The sequence below is a fragment of the Lygodium microphyllum genome, chromosome 24, assembly GCF_053477565.2.
Source record: "Lygodium microphyllum isolate KBCC chromosome 24, Lygodium_microphyllum_v1.1.10, whole genome shotgun sequence".
NCBI classification, from domain to species: domain Eukaryota; kingdom Viridiplantae; phylum Streptophyta; class Polypodiopsida; order Schizaeales; family Lygodiaceae; genus Lygodium; species Lygodium microphyllum.
The window spans coordinates 119516644-119538669 of NC_141158.1; the positions used below are offsets into that span (position 1 = coordinate 119516644).

General features: G+C 42.5%; 1 protein-coding gene across 2 annotated transcripts in view; it reads left to right on the plus strand.

Moving 5' to 3' along the window:
- The first annotated feature begins 10988 nt into the window (after window positions 1-10988).
- Window positions 10989-22026, plus strand: part of LOC148015577 (BTB/POZ domain-containing protein At1g21780-like) — a 42963-nt gene continuing 31925 nt past the window's right edge. The window contains exon 1 of one of the 2 annotated variants that reach the window (XM_087665291.1): window positions 10989-11183. In XM_087665291.1, coding sequence (XP_087521417.1) covers window positions 11068-11183 — 116 coding nt within the window. In that variant the 5' untranslated portion in view covers window positions 10989-11067. The remainder of the gene's footprint in view (window positions 11184-22026) is intronic. The other variant, XM_087665290.1, reaches the window with a different exon arrangement.

The window sequence follows — 22026 nt, forward strand, 5'->3', positions numbered from 1 at the left end:
ATATCTTAAAGTCTCTCAAACAATATAAATGCACCAATTACTGTATACATGATCAAATCTTGAGCTTTTAAGATTGAGGAATTCCCTAAACTAATGTCTAAAACCTAAAGGTTAATGATTTAATAATGTATTCATTTGTTTGGTGCATTTATAAAGTTTGGAGACTCTAGAATTTATTGTAAATATAAAGATATATAAAGGATGGCATACAACTCTACTACCTTTCATAACACATGAAGCTCATATGAATAGTGCTACTATTGGCTACGTTGACAAAGCCACAGCCATATAAAGTTGAGACCTAGCTTTGAGACTTTTGAACCTTACCTTAAGACTTTCCTTACTTAACACTTTCCATCATAGAGACATTGTTCAATCTATAGATCATATTAGTTTCTTGAGCACACTATCATATCTTTTGCTTTGCCCCTTCTATCTATATGACTAGCTTCATGTGGCATCATTGGATGCGCTTCATCCTCAACTACTTGCTTTATCTATCCCTTAAGCAATGCAAGATGCGAATATTAATATTTTCCTCTAATAAGCAATTGTAAAGCACTAAAATAATCATGTTAACAAAGCTCTAGTAGACGAGATTATCATCTAGAAAAGCTTGAACACTCAAGATGTCACACACATGTAATCACCAACTTGTGGGAGCACCTTCATTACTACTTTATAGCTTGTAGAACAAGTTATTGTCAACTATCTAAGATTTACAATTCATCAAACATTATTTGAGGGTTGATGAAGATGAGGGATACCCAATGGCGCACTACTGTGCTAATAATACGTACAAAAGGGGCAAAGACATAATGATAGTGTGCTCAAGAAATTAGTATGCTTTATGGATTGATCAATATCCATCCTACACATAGTCTACACCTACATTTAGGCTACATCTACACATATATCTCACAAAAATAGATTTAGAGACTGAGTCAACATGACTCAAAATTCATAAGTTTTCATGATTCTTTTAAGAGGTCGAGATTCTATCTCCTAATGGACTTAGACTACATCTAGTACTGCTCATGGAAGCCAGCAAAAAAGTGTTCAACAAAAGAGATTTGTAGTTGGCAACATAAAGACGTATGGTGAATCTAGAAGGAATGTCATGGGTCATCACACTTTGGATCAAGAGAACCAGCATCATGGAGATGCAAATCCCTCATGCCGCACTCTTATTCACTTCTTTTCACATGCAAGATATTGAATTATGAAAAGTAGGGGTTTTTTGTCATCACAACTCAATTCTCTATCTATAATATCTTCTAAAACGTATATACTATCTTGAGGAATGTATAGCTATTATTTTGCTTTTAGAGAATATGTGTGATGTTATGTAATAATCTTTAGGCATACTTATAGTTGTTGATGTTGTTCTCTTTTGGGGAAAATCTTGAATTTACAGCTTTTGACATATGAAAAGCAAACTTCCAGTTGTTAGCGCGATGACCCTCCATATGAAGCAACACAGTGGCAAGAGAAAGGAATTAACTATTGAGTTTGGCTTATAGGAGTGTGATGTGTAGACCCTAGGAAGTTATGCATCTCTCATGATGGCAATACTCTATATGACATGATAAATGCCTAGCTTGTGTAACCCATGACTTGAGATCTTGTACCTTAAATTGAAGTATCTTTCATTGTCACAAAATTCTAAACAAGGGTTAACCATGTTCTGAATGTCAAGATAAAGAAAGATACCCAGATTAAGGTGTTGGATTTTGAGGCATGGATTGGTATGAGTTAAGCAATCAAGTGTGTAGGTTTGCTTATGGTGATGGACTATGCCATACAAAGTACAGATAATGCCACAGATGCATAGCTTCCTTAGGTCTGCACATTGCTTTATGTGCCAAATCCAATCCAATGCACCAAGCTATTTACGATGAAGTAAATGAGTATGTGACAAAATGGGTTTGTGGTTAGTAACATATTGGGGCACAACAAATGTTGATGGGACAACAAGGATCATCACATAAAAGAAACAACAGAACAATAATAATTGGAAGTTGAGTTTGTGTTGGGCTTTTGCGCAACAATGAGACTTTGATCGAACTCTTAGTATTTCAAGATATTTGGCCGTGTTAGCTACATTATCTCTCACTTAGCTACAAAAATTTCTTCCTTTATCCATCTATTAAGAAAACAACTGCACAACTCACCTAGTTACCTATCTTACTATAGTGTTTGTTGCTCGATGGGCTTGTAAGTGTCTCGATGATTCAAGTATTACCTCTCAATCTGTTACTTTGTGGCTTCAACTCGATTTCTCTGAAGTGATGGTGGTGAACAAAGAGAAAAAGAAGATGGTGCGCAGATCGGACGCAGGTAGCTCACGTAGTGAATTCCCAAAGGTCCCCAAGAACAAAGCACTCTACTTTTTAGCACAAAAACCAATGTAAAAACAAGCACGACATGAGACAAGAGACAAATTGGGTTGAATCTCCCCCATGCCTTGTGTGAGCGCTTCACAAAGCATGTATTTAATATATATTTCCAATCTTTTTGCTCAAAAATAGCCCAATTACAAAAATATGACAAGCTTTTAGCTTTTGAGTTTGCTTTCTACCAAAAATAGGAAAATAAAGCTAATGGACGGTGCCCAAAGAGTCTGGCACGCCCAATCTCAATGTCCAAATAAAAATAACATATCCAGGCGCTCTCAATGTCCAAATAAAAATAACATATCCAGGCGCATAAGCGCATACAAAATAATAATAAATAATCGATGTCTCTATAGACATAATCAAAATATAGGCGTGGCGTCTATCAAAATATAGTCGAAAACCCGCTAGACTCCAATGCTTTCCTCCGCCACTGCTGCTATCTCTACACATCAACTGAAGCATTCACAATCGTTAGTAAAATAACACAATTAAACCGACAAAAGTGAATACCTAGCAGTCTTCAGCTACATAAATAAATCAACTGGTTAGAAATAAATCCTAACCTTAATTTATTACGAGTGCGCACTCTAAACTCATAAACGTTTATTAATTTAATATGCATTTTGCGGAATCACCCGCTATGGAATCACCCATGTACACACTAAATTAATGAAACGCCCGAAAAGGACAGGCATCCCCATCAACTTCTCGCACAAAGAATCCTCTTTGCGTATGAGCCCCGGTCATCTAAGTTTACGGAATCCACCGTAAAACCTCACGGAATCCACCGTGGAATATGCCTCCTGGCATCATACCCCCGGGGTGGGATAGCAATTGACCTCAATTGCTATTAGCTCAATGTGGAGCTAACAGAGTGGGGAAAGCATTTAGGTCTCTAGCGTGCATCCATTGTGCTTCTTCTACAGGATGGTTCTTAAATTTCACTAGATATCTAGAATACCTTCGACCAGTTCTAGTGGTCATGTAGTCAGTGTCTATGATGGCTTCTGGTTCAAGTATTTCAGTCTCTTCCTCTAGTAAAGGTGGGTTTTCATAGACAGGGTGGATAGGTAATTGTCCTCTAAATGGTCTCAATAAACTAATATGGAAGGTATTATGAATTTTCCAATGTGATGGCAGTTTTAACTTGAATGCATTGTCATTAATCTTATGAATGATTCTAAATGGTCCGTAGAATCTAGGGGCTAATTTGACAACTGGATGTCTATCTACACTTTGCAGTCTACGCTTTTCTATTCTAAGCCAAGCATAATCATCAACTTTGAAATTCATGGCTTGTCTTTTCTTGTTGGCTTGTTTGGTATATGATTGTTGGGCTTTAGCAATCATATCCTTTACCTCATCAAAAATAGTGTTATGCATAACAGCAATATCATCGGCACTTTGTATTCTATTAGACAAAGATGCAACAGGTGTAGATAATCTATGTCCATAAATAACTTCAAAAGGTGCTTTCTTTGTAGATGTGTGCGGTGTATTATTGTAAGCAAACTGTAATAAATGCAAATGAGTATCCCATGTTTGAGGTTTAGAGATAGTGTATGCACGTAAAAGATCTAAAATAGTGCTATTTGTGGCTTCTGTTTGTCCATTTGTTTCTGGATGAAATGCAGATGAAAAATCAATCTTTGTGCCTAGATTTGAAAACAGTGTAATCCAGAAATTATTACAAAATCTAGAATCTCTATCTGAAATAATCACTTTCGGCAATCCATGGTTAGTAAAAACAGTTTTTAAAAATAACTGTGCTGCTTGTGATGCTGTTAAAGTTTTCTTACATGCAATGAAATATGCTTGCTTACTAAATCTATCTACAATTGTCCAAATCATGTCATGGTTAGATTTAGTATTTGGTAAGCCAGTAATGAAATCCATAGATATATGTTCCCAAGGTTTAGATGGAATAGATAAAGGCATTAATAGTCCATACTGTTTACCATGATGTCTTTTTATTCTTTGACAAATCAGACATTCAGAAACAAAATTAGACACATCTGCATCCATATGCGGCCAATAAAAATCTTCAGTTAACATGCGTAATGTAGAAATGATACCTCTATGACCTTGATATGGGGGACAATGAATTTCATTTAAAACAAAAGATCGGAATGGAATAGTAACACACAGTCTCTTTTCAAAGAACATAAATCCATCATTATATGACAATGAATCAACAGGAATGAAATTATTTTGAACTAATTTTTGCCAATCAGAATGAAAAGTAATATCCTGGTGATATGTGTCTTTCATAGCAATCAAAGAATCAAAAGATATGATAGAAATGTTATGAATTGCAGGTCTTCTACTCAATGCATCGGCAACTACATTTTCTTTTCCAGGTTGGTATTGAATGATAGGATGGAAACTTTGAATGAATGAAGCCCATTTGATATGGCGGTCAGAAATTTGGGGTTGGCTAAGTAGATGTCTAATGCTTTGCTGGTCAGTCTTTATCATGAATTCTGAACCCATTAAATAATGCTTCCATTGTTTTAATGCTTGAACAACTGCTAAGAGTTCCTTGTCATAAGTGGAATATTTAAGCTCAGAGGGTTTCAGCTTAGAACTAGAATATGCTATTGGATGGTTATCTTGCATTAACACAGCTCCTATTCCTGATCCGCTAGCATCAGTCACAACTAAAAAGAATGGTCTGTTAAAGTCAGGCAATTGTAGGACAGGGGCGTTGGTCAATGCACATTTGAGTAAATCAAAAGATTTCTGCTGGTTTTCAGTCCATTGATAAACAATGCCTTTCTTAAGAAGTTTGGTCAGTGGTAAAGCAAGTAATGAGAAATTACGTACAAACTTCCTATAGAAACTAGCAAGACCAAGGAATGAGCGTAATTCATGTACATTTTTAGGAATAGGCCAATGCAATATTGCGTCAATTTTCTTAGGATCAACTTTTATTCCTTCTTTTGATACAATATGACCTAGATATTCTATTTCTGTCTTAAAGAATTCACTCTTGTCAGGATTTGCAAATAATTGATTTTCTTTCAGTAATTGAAAAACTAATGATAAATGCTCATAATGCTCTTTTTCACTTTGACTGAATACTAAAATATCATCAAAGAAAACAATCACACAATACTGATATTTTAGAAAAATACGGTTCATCATTCTACTGAAAGTGGCAGGTGCATTAGTTAATTCGAATGGCATAACTAAGAATTCGTAATGGCCAAACTGTGTCCTGAATGCAGTCTTAAATATGTCGGATCTATCTAGCCTCACCTGATGATATCCAGACTTAAGGTCAATTTTACTAAATATAGAAGATCCTTGCAGTTTGTCCATAAGGTCATCAACTCTAAGTATAGGATACCTATTCTTTACAGTGATCTTATTTAATGCTCGATAGTCAATACACATACGATAAGTATTATTCTTTTTCTTGACTAAGAGCACAGGTGCACCGAATGGAGAACTGCTAGGTCGAATTAAACTTCTATTTAGTAATTCTTCTACTTGAGTCTGGATTTCTTTTTGCTCTATTTGATTGTGCCTATATGGGGCTTTGCAAGGTGGTTGTGTGCCAGGTATTAGGTCAATCTTATGGTCTTCTGGACGTGATGGAGGTAAACCTGGTGGTAGGTCTTTTGCAAAACAGTCCTTAAAATATGCAAGAAATTCCTTATGCCTAGGGTGCATATGAGTTTCTTTTGCGTGCAATTCATTCACCCAAATGAGATATGATTTAGTATTCTTGCGTAGTGCACGTTTTGCTTGAGTATGCGAAAGCAGTGGAAACATATGAGATGCATGCATACCAAATAATGTAATAGATTTTCCTTGAAAATTTATATTCATTGTGTGTATGGAATAATCTATATTAGGATTATGTTGGTGTCTCCATGGCATTCCTAGAATAATGTCGCTAGACTGTAATGGGACAACTAAGAAATTTCTTCTTTCAATATATGGACCAATTTGAATTTCTAAATCTTGAACTTCTTGTGTGCCATTGTACCTAGTGCCTAAAAATGCAGCTTTTATGCGATAGTGCGTAGGTACTGTATGCAATTTCAATTCCTTTACCAATTTTGCTGAAATAAAGTCATGCGTACTACCGTCATCATGCAATATAATTCTTTCTTTTCCATGCACCATACATTTCATAGTCAACAATGAATGTAAAGTAGGCATACCTGGTAAAGTGTCGGAAGTAGTAGTAGGATCATCTTCTTCTTCAGTGAAATCTGGCATATCCTCATGCTCGTCCTCGTCCATAGCTCCAAGGTAGTTGATGTGTGCTGATGGCTTCTTTGAATGACAATTTGCTGCGAGATGGCCTGGCTGGTGACACTTGTAGCATACGATGGGCTTGGCTTTGGTCACATTATTTGCAATGGCTGGGAGTCTGGGTATATTTGGATTTGCTTGTTGGATAGGCTTAGGATTTGGATTGACAGTGGATGGTAATGCAGGTGGTTTAGGCCAATTCTTGCGGAAAGATGGTGATGAAAAACGACTTGGATTAAACCTTCTGAAATTTGAATTGAATTGTTTAGATCCATAATTACCGTTTGCTTGGAATGGCTGTGGTCGTCGATCTCTTCCACGTAACTTATCTTCAGTGTCGTGAGCTAAGGAGATGGCATCTTCAAGGGTAGCAGGCTTGAACATATTCACCTCAGCGTAGTAATGTCCAAGAAGTCCAGACATGTACTTCCGCTTATGGGTCGTCTCTGGTACGTCTTCAAGCATGCGTAGCTATAGGAGTGCATTCCAAAAACGCTCTGTATACTGTGGAATAGGCTCACGGTCGCGTTGTTGGAGTAAATCCCATTGCTTGATTGCCTTCTCATGAAATTGCGGTGGAAGAAAATTTTGCATGAACTTCTTCTTGAAATCTTCCCATGTAGCAGGACATTCTATGCTCTTGCGGACGACAGTCCACTAAAGTGATGCTCTATCTATCAGATGATTAGTAACACACTTGATTTTATCTTTCTCGGGATAAGTTTCCTCATGGAAATAGTCATCAAACTGGCTAATGAATGATAAAACAGTCTTTCCTTCTCTTATGCCATTGAAAGTGCGAAACTTGAAACTTCGTTTACTTATCTTGGATTCCTTGCGAATGGTTTGTGCTTCAAGAGTGGCGTCGATGGTACGGCGTATCAAATCTTCAGCTTGAGGTTCTTCTTTATTAGTGGATGCTCCTTGTAGCTTTGTCAATTGCGCTTGCAAGGCTTGCCTAGCTCTTCGCTCTTCGTCCAATTGCAACATGATAAGATCCAGCTTTTGTTCCATGGTAGGCTCGGGTAGGTCGTCTTCAGCCATAGGATCATCCATATGTGGGGTAGTCATCCTGTAAAACTCAACAAACCTTTCTCACTCAAAATCAGTTAGCGGGATGAGCGTAGCTCAAATTTGGGGTTACAAGGCTATGTATTTTTGGGTATTTTCTTCTTCAATTTTCAGAAATTCTGAAATATTTCTGTCTCTGTTTGCTGAAAGTACTTCAACGAACTTGTAGATAGGTAGAACAGCTTGCTGCGAACAACTTTCCAGTTCTGAGTTTTTGCAAACGAACAAGTCTTCTAGGAGTTTCGAGCGTTAGTCAGTTCTGATTTAGTCTGACTTGCAGAGTTGCAGACTTAGCAGACTTGCAGGGTTGTTGACTTGCTGGACTTAGCCGATTTGCAGGACTTGCAGTACTTGATTAGTGTCGACTTGCGAAACTTGTCTTCTGGAGTGCGTGACCGAGAGTTTGCAGACTTGTCTGCCCAGTAGAACTTGCAGAGTAGCTTGATGACTTAAGCTTAATAAATTAAGCTTAAGAAGGCGCCATTTTTTTCTGATCGTGGGGGGGGGGCCGTTTTTGATTCCGCGCGATTTTCGGGATGCTCCTCCTCTTGCCTCGATTCGACGTTTTGAAGCTAATAAGCTTCTTAAGCTTAAAACTAAGCTTTTTTAATGAAGAAATAGATATGGCTCTTACTGGTTTATCACGACTTGTTCATGAAGATGAGGGAGTGGTCCTCCGCCGACAGAGAGTGGTCCTTCGCGATCTGAGAGTGGAAACAGGGGTTCTTGATCGCCAGAAGTCTGCCTGTATCGACGGTTTGCGACGAGATTGACTGTAGAGGCCGTTTGTTCCTGGAGCTCCGCCTTCGCCCGAGATTGGTAGCGATTGGAAGCCCTTGATCTCTGCTCCGCTCTGATACCACTGGTGCGCAGATCGGACGCAGGTAGCTCACGTAGTGAATTCCCAAAGGTCCCCAAGAACAAAGCACTCTACTTTTTAGCACAAAAACCAATGTAAAAACAAGCACGACATGAGACAAGAGACAAATTGGGTTGAATCTCCCCCATGCCTTGTGTGAGCGCTTCACAAAGCATGTATTTAATATATATTTCCAATCTTTTTGCTCAAAAATAGCCCAATTACAAAAATATGACAAGCTTTTAGCTTTTGAGTTTGCTTTCTACCAAAAATAGGAAAATAAAGCTAATGGACGGTGCCCAAAGAGTCTGGCACGCCCAATCTCAATGTCCAAATAAAAATAACATATCCAGGCGCTCTCAATGTCCAAATAAAAATAACATATCCAGGCGCATAAGCGCATACAAAATAATAATAAATAATCGATGTCTCTATAGACATAATCAAAATATAGGCGTGGCGCCTATCAAAATATAGTCGAAAACCCGCTAGACTCCAATGCTTTCCTCCGCCACTGCTGCTATCTCTACACATCAACTGAAGCATTCACAATCGTTAGTAAAATAACACAATTAAACCGACAAAAGTGAATACCTAGCAGTCTTCAGCTACATAAATAAATCAACTGGTTAGAAATAAATCCTAACCTTAATTTATTACGAGTGCACACTCTAAACTCATAAACGTTTATTAATTTAATATGCATTTTGCGGAATCACCCGCTATGGAATCACCCATGTACACACTAAATTAATGAAACGCCCGAAAAGGACAGGCGTCCCCATCAACTTCTCGCACAAAGAATCCTCTTTGCGTATGAGCCCCGGTCATCTAAGTTTACGGAATCCACCGTAAAACCTCACGGAATCCACCGTGGAATATGCCTCATGGCATCAGAAGAACATGGCACAAGAAGTGGAGAAGAGCTTCTCCGATGGTCCCTCACTCTCCACACACACACACACACACACACACACACACACACACACACACACACAATGCTCAAAATGGATAGGATAGGAGCAAGAGGAAGAGCTTTCAAAGTTTTCATATATAAGAATGATCTCTTATTCTATGTTCAACCTTTCATACATGGACTCAAATTTCAAAACTTTCCTCTCAAAGTTGGGCACTCTATCCCTTTGCATGCACATGTTTAGAGGTTTAATCTTAGACTCTCTCCTAACCAAGAAGTGATACAATTTGCACAAGAGTGAGCTTGGCTCTTCAATAATACAAACTTCTAAATTTTTTGAGAAATACAAGTTTCTAGATTTAGCTTGATGAGGATCTTGTTACATGTGTCCATAGAATTGTCATTGTGGCTCTACAATGATAGCTTGAGGATGTGGATGAGGATTTCATTGATGCAAGGATCTTATAGAGGATGAATAGCAACCGATGTTGGTGAATGCTCATTAGGTCTTCAATAAACTTGCAATTAGCATACTCCCCCTAGGGATGTGTCTATCTTACCATGCAGTGCAAGGTACTCATGTAAGTGTAGCTAGGAGATGGGTCAAGCTTGGAGTGTTGTCCCACAGTTGAGGACCTAATTAATGTAAGGTTTTATTATATGATGCACATTTCAATTTTTAAATTTCAAAGACCTTAGATATGTTCTTGCCAATAAGTAGTCTTAACCAACTCCATGGATAGCTCCAAAGCCTCCTTTGCATCAAATTCAACATGCTGAGAAAGCCACTATTGCGTGGAAGCATCAAGCTCTAGTTAAGCCCTAGCATTTGAATGAAATGGAGTGAGTTATATAGGATGTTTGGTACAATGCAACTCAACAGGCCTTTGACCAAGAGGGCTAGAAGCCCCTCCTTGTTTGTGGGCGACTTGATAGGCCTTCGATGAAGATGGCCAAAAGACCCTCGTGATGAAGGAGTCGTCTAATTCTTCCTCAAAGTAAGCCTTTTCATCTACAACATTGGTGGTGTGGACCTAGACTTGAGAGACATAGCCATGTCACCAAACAATGTTTATGAGCACAGTCGAGACATCCTAGATGGATTGCCATTCATCCTAGATGCATTGTGTGAAGGGAAAGCACAAAGCTAGAAGCTATGGTGAGAGGGCAAGACAGAGGGGGAGATAAGGTGATGCTACTTGTGTGAAAAATTGCGAAGGGGAGCTGTGGTGATGACAGCAATATAAAGCCAAAGTGGACATGGGGAAGAGCAAGGAAGTCGAAGGCGTGTAAACCTACAAACATCAACTAAATCTTGCTTTTTAGAATGGATCTATCATTTCTTAATTTAGAGACTCTCATTTTCACAGTTAAAGTCCAAAATTTCCCGTGAAACCTCAAATGTTCCACAGAATTTCTTGTGAAAAAAGGGTCATAAAAATAGACACTACATAAAGTTACCCAAAAGCACGTGCGTCTTTGACATTCTATGGACTGACACGGCTAAGTAAAGCACGGCAGGGCGGGGGAGGCATTGCGACGGACGAGGAAGGATGGCGGACGGCAATACGAAAGTAGATACCACAGCTCGCCTCGCGCAATGGAAGATCGAGAACATGAGCTGGTCGTATCGCCGATCCGACCCTTTCCGCTTCGGGCTCTGGAATTGGTATGTTGTTTGCCATCTCATGTCGCTCACTCTCTCTGCACTAAAAGGGCCCCCTCTCGATGCGAACAAGCAGACTACCATTGGCTTCCTGCAATTGTATTCTGCTCTTTGAGCACCTTTGCTCTGCCACAACCCAATGTGTATCTGTATCTTCCGTGCACTGTTGTTCGTCCTTTCAGCTGGAACTTGTGTGCGTCTGCACAAAATTCGTACCGAGTACGCGGTGTCCTAGACCGCCTCTTCTATTGAGTAAGCAGGCTTTTGGAACGTGTTCCTTTTCCTTTCTCGTTTAATATGGGCCACTTGGGCAGGTTTTTGTTATTATTCTAAGTAATTCATGGTTGATTTTCACCCATGAATGTAAAGAAGCTTGTGCTTGTGTCTTGTTTGAACAGAGATTTAAAGGGAACGACAAATTAAATACCCACTATTATAAAGATCTTCATGAGAAATAAGGGACAGTTGGGGTTGCTATCACCAGGTGAAACATGACAACTTACACAAAGACAAATACTTCACACCTTGACTTGACCGTCCTCATTGATGGAGTTCGACAATACAAAGTGGAGGCTTGATATGCATTTTTTTGGTGTTTTCATCCACCTGTAGACATCTGAAACTATCATGTTCTTAATCACGAAGAGAAGCAAGAATAATTATTGCCTTTGGTTTGACCTATTCGTGCATTGGTCATAGCTTCAAGTCAAGTATTGACTATGTGTGAATGTACCCTTAGGCTAGGGTGGTTAAGGAGTCTTGCAAAAAAGACATAGGGGCTTTATTTGTGTCACGTTTAGTTGATTACCATAGTAGGACTTTAGGCCCTTGGTAGTTTCATCCATCCAGTGGGATGGTGGGGTTTGATTGTATGGGGCATTAGTCTGGCAATGGGAGTCTCATCCGACTTGTTGCTCATCCTAGGCATCCATTTTGGCTCAATAGTTGAGAGATGAGCTTAATATCCATCTCTCTATGTTTCTTTCTATGCTTGTGAACTTGATGGGTCTACTCGACTCCCAAATATGGTGGCAAGGGGTACTTGGGTACACAATGAATTTGGAAGATTGGTATATTTGTCTAATTAAGCTTCAACATTTTGTGCAACTTTCTAGACATCATTTATTAATTACTATTTACAATTACTATCTTAACGAGATGTGAAATAAAGCTCTTAGATTGGTGTGATGATAGACTTCTCCAAAAGTAGAAAATCTTTTAGCAGGATAGGTGAAGCTAAGTCATCTCTATGTGAACTTGTAATCGTTGAAAGATTTGAAACTTTGGTTCTACTTTGCCTTTGTATAGATCAAGAAGGAGATCTAAGAAGTTGAAAAAGTTGGTCGGACAAGCCCTTTTGGAATAGCACCATCTAGGAAAGCTCTTTTGGAGGGCAAAGCGAGCGTCATTTGTTAAGTGCAAAAAAGGCTATTTGACACAGTGGCAAAAATGGAAGTAGGAGGCCTTGTGAAGGTATGCTAGGATTTGCACAGAGAGTTTGCCTCTTCTTACTAACCATATGTTTATGGATGGAAGGGTGAAGAATATTTCAGTGTGGTACCTATATTTTCAAATAGCCCTGTCTAAAACAAATTGGTCATCCGAGTGGTTCTTGATCACTAATGATCGACTGTAGCATGCCATGATACTTAAACACATGTTGAAAAAATAAGCATGCCACATGATCAGCCTTTATCTTCTTCCTCACCGGAATGAAATGGGCCTGCTTACTGAGCCTGACCATTATATGGGCCTGCTTACTAAACTTGCAAATAATGTTCCATACCCTATCATCCCCTATAGGTGTTTTGGGAAGCTCAAAGATAAAGTCCATAGCAATGCTCTACCAAGGGCTATCTGGAATAGGCAAGGGTTGCAATGAACCTGGAATCTTTTGCCTATCATAGAAACATACCTTGCCATCATATCCACTATTGAGCTATAAAATGCATTGTTGACTAGCCTCTTAAATAGCCCCAAAACATGCTTATTTAACAAAAAACCCTAAAACATGACGCAGTCCAAGAGAGTTTCTATGAAACCCTAATTTGGGAGGATCCATCCACATCTATAAATAGACAGGCTGCCCCCATTTAGTCTTTATCTTTTGTGTATGTTTTCAGCTATCAGTCTTCCTCCGTGTGGCTGTCCAACCTTTGCGACTGCTGCTACTTACTCCATCATCAGGTGCTCTAGTTGCTGCTGGTGACTTCTTCTACTGTTGCTGGCCTCTAACTAGCATTTGGCTGTACTAGCCATCACCAATCCCCAGACTACCTCCTCAGCTTGTGTTTGACCATTGGCGACAGTTGGCAGTGCACCTCCTTCACATTTGGCAGCCTTTTTAGCTTGTGTTTGGTATCATTAGCCTTGGGCGATAGTGTGTTGATCACTTTCTCTAGTAGGTGACTCCTTGCCAGCTTGCATTTACAGCTTTCTGGTGCCGCTTGCCTCCTCTAGCATCATCTTTGCTGTTGCCACTTTCTCTTCTCTAGCCTCCATTAGGACTACGTTTGATAGTTTTTCTCACTCCGACACTCAAATTGTTGGTTACAGTACTTGGGATTTGTCTTCAGTGGATGTCACTCTCTGACACTACTACTTTGCCATTGGCTACCTTGCATACTCTTACATTCATTTACATTATTCATTCACTTCAGAGTTTATGTTATTTCTCTCTCTCTTTCTGCTTATGTTTGTTTCTGTGTTTGATTTTTGAGTTTTGCTTTTAGGGTTTGAGTTTTGTACGTTTGTGTCTATATTATCGTGTTTTTGTCATGGACATACACTTTGTATTTCCTCAGTGTGAACCCTAGTAGCTACTCCACAGTTTTACACCCACCACCTGCAATACATGCCCTCGATGCACACCCCTTCCGCTAGCAATGTCCCATACCACCCTTAACAAGATAAAGGTGCACCTATCAGGCATTAACCATCATGGTTCTTTGAGCAATAGTGGTTTTGTGCACGTCATCAAATCTTGTATCCAATTTGTAGGTTGAGGCTATGATACCAATGAAACATCCCCCTAGGATCCAACCTACACATGAGACATGACACAAGCCATATTCACAAATAGAAGGGGTTGGACATTAGACTCACCTCCCAACCATAGTGCCAAAGGGGCTCACCCCCAAGCCTGGGGGCTAGCTTCACTTTAGGTCATGACCACATCCCAAGGGTTGGTGTCCCATACCACCAGCCCACACCATCCCGGTGTAGAGATGCATCACCCACCATGAGCTAGGAGTCCGAGAGTAGTGATCAAAATGATGTGCACAATAGAGTCTTTAGTCCTATAAATAGGACTCCGCTGCCCTAACCAATGTCCAAGGATGTAATAGAAGACCTTGCCACAAACTCAAAAGATTTGCCCATGAGTCTCCACTTCCTTTGTTAACCGAGAACAAATTCTCTTACAAATTTGGAACTTTTGGCTGCTCCAAATGACCAGCATCAATTTTCCTAGCCTGCCTCTAAATTTGGAGTGCTTGGGGTACCAAATTGGTTTTCCTTCAATTGCATGCAAGTCTCCTTTGCTATAGATTACCAATTCTGCACAGATTTGCTGTAGATGTCCAATATAACAGCAAGTACCCTTCATGCATGTTCAATATTTTTTGGCATGCATTCCAAGGAAGCTGAGAAACCCTAATTGCTGCTGTAATTATGTATGAAACAGAAAATCAGTGCTGAAATTTGTCAGATTTGCTGAGAAAGGAGGAAAGATGGGGAAATTCTTTAATTTGGGTCAGAAATGGAGCCCCAAACGGAAGTTGCCTGCACTGTCTACAGCCTGAGAATCAGGTTGCTCAATGCTAGAATGTTGTCGTCTTCAGCCAGAAATGCCAAAGATGTGGTCGCCAGCTGCAAATGACCTTTCTTTGCAGTCAAAAACCGCTAACAGTAGTTGACCAACCCACATTCTCTCTCCTCCAGTCAGCCCAAAATGCTCCCCCACAATTGCCCCAGCCTTCTATGTTGTGTTTCCTCTCCTTATGGCAAGTGGCAAATCTGCCCGTGCATTCTCAGCCTCTAGAAACTGAATTTTTAGCAAATAATAATTGTGCAAATTAAAAGTTCCTTGGCCCTGTCCAAGAATTGTCCACTACCCATTCACATTTGAAATCCTAAAGGCTAAGCCCTTTGGACTTGAAAGCATTAAGTGTTTTGATTCTGTAAGCCCCATGACTTCAATTCAAAGGGCACATTGAGTTTCTAGAGCCAAGATCTAATACCAAGTATCCACTAGCACTTGTCCACCACTACTTTTTCTAGTGCCCCCCATTGCTTAAGCTAGGGTTTGCCACTATATTCCACAATTTAACATACATTCACATGTGCATACCTTAATTGTTCCAAAGAAATAAGTTAAAAATTCATGTCCTCGTGATAGAACTCCCCCCTTAAATCCTTGCAATCATCCTCGATTGCATTGTAGTGTGGCAAAAGCATGTGTGACCATTGGCAATGCATGCGGCATCATAGTCAAACAACATATGCAACCAAACTCATGCCCATGGCATGCTGAAATTCCCAGCAAGCAAAACCAAGTCATAATCCAAATAGATGAATCATAACGTCTATCAAAACTATAAGGAATGCATCCACATTCAGAAAACCAACAATGTTTTAACCACGAAGACAAAATAACGTGAGAATCGAGCATAAACAATGTTTCATAGCAAAGATGTATAACATGATACCCATGTAAAGTATACATCACCTGCAAATCACACATAACTGATATGAATGTATAATTTCATAGCTTGGATAGTGGATGTAAACCATACATATTTGCATATCAAACTATAGCGGCAAGTACATTGACGAGTAATTCCAATGGCAAATCTACTCTTAACATACAGTACCTTGGATGCAAGCAAAGTATATTCGAGATCCATGACATATATGAGCTGCCCATCATTAGAGGAGTAGAAGTGCTTTCTCCCCTTAGGCAATACTTTGGACCCCCTGTTCTGTCAGAGTGCAGCGGTGCGGAAGCGTAGGACTGAGAGAGAGAGAACGCAGAGAGAGAAGGGGGAGAAAGAGACAGTGTACACTGAAGATCTGCTGTATAAAGAATGCTGAATACAAAGATATACACGGGCGCAGTGCGCTGGACTGCACGTCTCCACCTCGACGATGCGACCTGCTGTCCACCTCGAAGTCTGCTGCAGTCTGCACTGTTTGCTGTCTGAAATCTGCGAACAGAGACAGAGATCTGCACGGCACCGGTCTGTAATCTGCGACAGAGAATGATCGCCAGATTGCTGAAAACGTCAGCAATAAATAGGCGAAAAACTGCCTGGAATGGGGCGCCAAAATAGGGCGCAGCCTGATAAAAATCGGCTGCAGGCAGTCGGACTGCCACGTGGCAGTCCGACTGCACAGTCCGACTGTGCAGCTGGACTGTGCAGCTGCTGCCTGAAAACAGGCTATGATCTCTGACACCCCCTCTCAGAGCCTGGACAGGGTAGAAGCCTGAGGGATCTGGAATGTTGCCGAAGTAGAGCCTGCGGAAGCGCCTTCGTAAACAAATCCGCAAGATTATCCTCCGTCTTGCAATACTCCACAGTGATGGTCTCATCCAGAAGCTTTTCTCGGATGAAGTGGTACTGGATCTCAATGTGCTTCGTCCGGGCATGAAAAACAGGGTTCCTTGCCAAGGCAATGCAACTCTCATTGTCACATCGCAGCAATGTAGGACGAGTCTGGGGGCACCCAAGCTCCTCCAACAATCTCCGAAGCCACACAACCTCGCATGTGGTGGAAGACGCGGCCCGATACTCCGCCTCAGTAGACGAAAGGGCTACCGTGGGCTGCTTCTTGCTACTCCAAGAAATAACACCTGCACCCAAAGTAAAACAGTAACCTGTTGTAGACCGCCTGTGGTCCACGTCACCGGCCCAATCCGAGTCGCTCCAACCTGCAAGTACAAGATCTGACCCATCTGTCCCTGCGGGGTAATGAATCCCCAAATCAGACGTCCCCCTCAGATACCGAAGTATCCTCTGAGCAGCCTGCCAATGCACCGTCTTAGGTTCCCTCATGAACCCTGCCAAGAGCCCAACAGCAAAACATAGATCAACCCTGGTGTTGAGAAGCCAAATCAAAGACCCTATCAACTGTCGATAGCGGGAAGCATCCGCCAAAGGAGAAGCTGAGTGGGAAGTGGCCTTCCAGTTCGGATCCATAGGAGTAGAGAGGGCCCGACAATCTTCCATCTCAAAAGTCACCAAGAGCTCCTGTACATATCTCTGTTGGGAGAGAAAGATCCCCCTCTGAGACTGAAAAATCTCATGTCCTAAAAAGAAATGGAGTAGCCCCAAATCCGTCATCTCGAACGTCCGATGTAAAGCTGACTTTGTCTCCTGGACCTGCTGTGCATCATCACCTGTGACAATCAAATCATCAACATATAATACAAACAGCACACAACCATCCTCGGAAGTGTGAACATACAGCTGCGGATCTGCCTTGGACCGCCGATATTCCAACTGAGATTGGAGGAACGAATCAATCTTCTCGTTCCAAGCTCGCGGGGCCTGCTTGAGACCATACAGGGCCTTCTTCAACCTGTAGACTTTCCCATCTGAAGAACCAAAGCCAGGAGGCTGCTCAACGTAGATCTCCTCCTTCAAATCACCATTCAGGAAGGCCGACTTCACATCCAGCTGATAAACAGGCCATCTCCTATGGCCAGCCAAAGCAAGAACAGCTCTAATGGTTGCCATTCGAGCTGTAGGGGCAAAGGTGTCATGACAGTCAATCCCTGGGCGCTGGGCAAAACCCTTAGCAACAAGGCGAGCCTTGTGCTTATCCAAAGTACCATCACTGAGATATTTGGTCTTGAAGACCCACTTGACTCCAATCACCTTCTTCTTCGTGGGGCGTGGCACAAGTGACCAAGTGCCATTCCTCTCAATAGCCTCCAACTCAGCTTCCATAGCTTTCTTCCAAGGGGCGGATTGTAAAGCCTCCTTCACGGAGGTGGGCTCTCGATCCTGCATAACTCGGGACATCAAACAATAATTGGAGCACACAAGCTCCGAAGAATGCGCCTGGTGCCTCCGTGACCGCCGCGGACCATCCTGCGGTCCCCACTCCTCAGGAACCCCCTCGATCCCTGAATCACGGAGTGTGTCACGGGCCCAGCGAGGAGGAGGCCGAACCTCCCCTCGTCGTTCTCCATCAGTAGAAGACTCTGGAATGTCCACCAGTGGTAACTCCTCAGAAGGATCCGGTGGAACAGTAGACTCTGTGCCAGAAACAGAATCATAATCAAACGGCATAGGCTCCAGTGGAACTGTAGAAGGAGCCAAACTCTCCCCTGGATCTCCAAGAACGGGATGCTCCTCACCCGTTGAAGAAGCCGGAACCTCCACAAACCGCACATCACGGCTAGTATATACATCCCGCTTGACGGGATCATAGAGTCGGTAGCCTTGGGACTGGGAGCTGTAGCCAACAAATACCTGTTTGCGGGAAGCCGCTTCGAATTTGTCACGGTGAGCTTTGGGAATGTGAACATAGGCATCACACCCAAAGACCCGAAAGTAAGAAACATCTGGCTTCGACCCAAAATACGCCTCAAATGGAGTCATCCCTTCCACGGCCGAAGTAGGAGATCGGTTAAGAATGTGGACTGCAGTAGCCACAGCCTCGGCCCACAGAACCTGGGGGGTCTGTCGGTGCTCCATCATGGTGCGCGCCATCTCGATCACACTGCGGTTCTTCCGTTCGAGAATACCATTTTCTTGTGGAGTATTCGTATTGGCAAACTCCTGGTGAATTCCTCTATCTGCACAAAACCGAGCAAATTCATTAGAGACAAATTCACCTCCCTTGTCGGATCGCAAGGTCTTCAACTTCCGGCCTGATCGGTTCTCCTCAAAGAGAAGCCAATCCTTGAAGTGCGAGAAAGCTTCTGATTTTAGTGCCAAAAAGTAGGCCCATGTCATCCTGCTATAGTCATCCACGATCAGCATGAAGTACGAGCTCCCACGCAGGGACTCATTCCTCATAGGGCCACATAGATCCGTAGATACTAACTCCATCGGTGAAGTAGACCGCCGCGAAGCGGTGTGGGGAATGGCATCCCTATGCTGCTTCCCCCTTATGCAGGAGACACATGGCTGCTGGCTCACCACTATATCCGGCAACCCTCGAACAAGCTGTCCCCGTGACGCCTTTCGAAGATAGTCATAGTTCAGGTGACCAAACCTAGCATGCCATAATTCAGACTGTGACTGTGAGGTAAGAAGAAGAGTGGAGAGGGCAGTGGAAGACTTCAGTTTGTAAATGCCGTTCTCCTCATATCCAGATGATAGAACCTTCCTCGATTCACGATCAAGGACTCGCATTGTAGAACTGTCAAACTCCACCAGAAGACCAAGGGAACAAATCTTATGGACTGAAAGGAGATGGTACCCCAAGCCTGGTACATGCAAAACCTCTGAAGTATGGGTGCCACCTCGTCCATCCGGAATAAGCTGCATCTTACCCCGACCTGCAATAGAAACTGAAGAGCTGTCTCCAATGAGAACCTGCCCATGCGAAGGTCGCAGCTGGGCAACACCATCTGATGAAGGAGTCATGTGCCATGAGGCACCACTATCAATAATCCACTCTCGAGATTGGGAAGCCGCCATCGCAGCATCAGAAGCATTCGGTGAAGCGTCCTCAATGACAACTAAGTGTAGAAATGCAGCTGATGAGGGTGCAGCCACCGCTCCAGAATCCTTGGTTTCCTTCTTCTTGGTGTCCTTCGAGTCTTTGTCAGGGCAATCCTTCTTCCAATGGCCAGTCTTTCCACAAATATGGCATGTGGAGTCTTTGTCCTTGTCCTTGTCCTTGTCCTTCTTGGACTTGTTATCCCCCTTCTTCTTCTTTTGGTCCTTCCCCTTCTTCTGAGAGGCTTGACCTGTCAACGCCTCCGTCTTGGAAGCATTCTGTCCCTTTAACTGTTCCTCTTGGTCCAAGACCATAGGAACCAACTCCTCCCACTGAAGAGTAGACTCTCGCCCCGAAGCAATAAGGGCAGAGTAAAATGTACCGAATCGTGGCGGCAACTGGGACAGGAGTGTAATCGCCATGTCTTCGGAGGAGATCGGCTTCCCCGCATTCTGAACCTGCATCTGTAGCTGCCTTATCTTGTTAATGTGTTCCCTTAGCGAAGAAGACTTATTGACGGACAAGGTCCGCATCTGAACCTCCAAAGAAACCCTCTTCATCAGGGTCATCCGATTGTACATTTGATCAAGCTCCAGCCATATCTCACGAGCCACCGTCAAGTGCTCGATGTGAGCGATCACGGCTGTAGTGCATGATAGAAAGAGAAAGGATCGAATCTTGGCATTCAGTTTGTCCCAATGAGACTGGGCCCTGGCCAACTCCGCACGAGCATCGGAAGAGAGTTTGGACTCATCTCTTACCGAAGGCCGGTCAATATCTTCCTGTACCAACTCCGCCAAATCATAGGACTCCAGAATGGCCAACATCATAACGCGCCAAATGCGGTAGTTGTCGCCGTCGATCTGTAGGAAGAGCCGGTAGGACAGGCACCTTCCGGTCCATAATCGCCTGGAACTCCAGGTCCATCTCTGTAGACATCTTCACCTGCAATGCCTTCTCAAACGCAAAAGCAGCCCCCTCTGACTGAGTAGACTCAGCCTGCTAAGGCTCTTCAGCGTCCCGAAGCTTCTTCACCCGCCGGAGGCGATGAAAAAGCAAAACCTGCACTTTTAGGTTGAAAACTCAAACTTTCTCCGCGTCAAACAGCAGTAAACAGCAGCAAATCCACCACCTGTACTCCTTTCCTGTGCGCCCACACTCGTTTCAGCCTTGTTCCAAGGCGCAACCCTCCTGTCTGCCCTTAAACGCAAAAAACGCAAATTTGTGTCGCGATGGAAACTCCACTTCAGGTTGATTCTGCGCTCAGTCAGCCCTCAAACACTGCTCTGATACCATGTCAGAGTGCAGCGGTGCGGAAGCGTAGGACTGAGAGAGAGAGAACGCAGAGAGAGAAGGGAGAGAAAGAGACAGTGTACACTGAAGATCTGCTGTATAAAGAATGCTGAATACAAAGATATACACGGGCGCAGTGCGCTGGACTGCACGTCTCCACCTCGACGATGCGACCTGCTGTCCACCTCGAAGTCTGCTGCAGTCTGCACTGTCTGCTGTCTGAAATCTGCGAACAGAGACAGAGATCTGCACGGCACCGGTCTGTAATCTGCGACAGAGAATGATCGCCAGACTGCTGAAAACGTCAGCAATAAATAGGCGAAAAACTGCCTGGAATGGGGCGCCAAAATAGGGCGCAGCCTGATAAAAATCGGCTGCAGGCAGTCCGACTGCCACGTGGCAGTCCGACTGCACAGTCCGACTGTGCAGCTGGACTGTGCAGCTGCTGCCTGAAAACAGGCTATGATCTCTGACACGTTCTACTAAACTTGAATGGGTTTGATCTAGTGTTGTCTCCAATTGAAATGCATTGAGCCTTGATTGAGGTAAAGTTGCAACAATTGTGCATGATCTGCAAGGTACCCTCTTCCATCCATCTTGCATCCATAGGTGAGTAATTATAAAACTTCACCAAGTAGCGTTTGGAAACTTTAACTTTCCTTGCGTATCAAAATTTTCTTTGCTACTTATGAAAACCTTATCTAATTCCTCAAACTTAGGCTGAATTTGAGTAGATACATCCTCTAGCATATCCTATGGAAAGGTTTCAACAAGCTAACATGAAAGGCATTATGTATCTTTCCATGCTAAGGCAATTTCAACCTATAAGCCATATCACTTATGTTTTTCAATGCTTGGAATGGCCCATACTAGG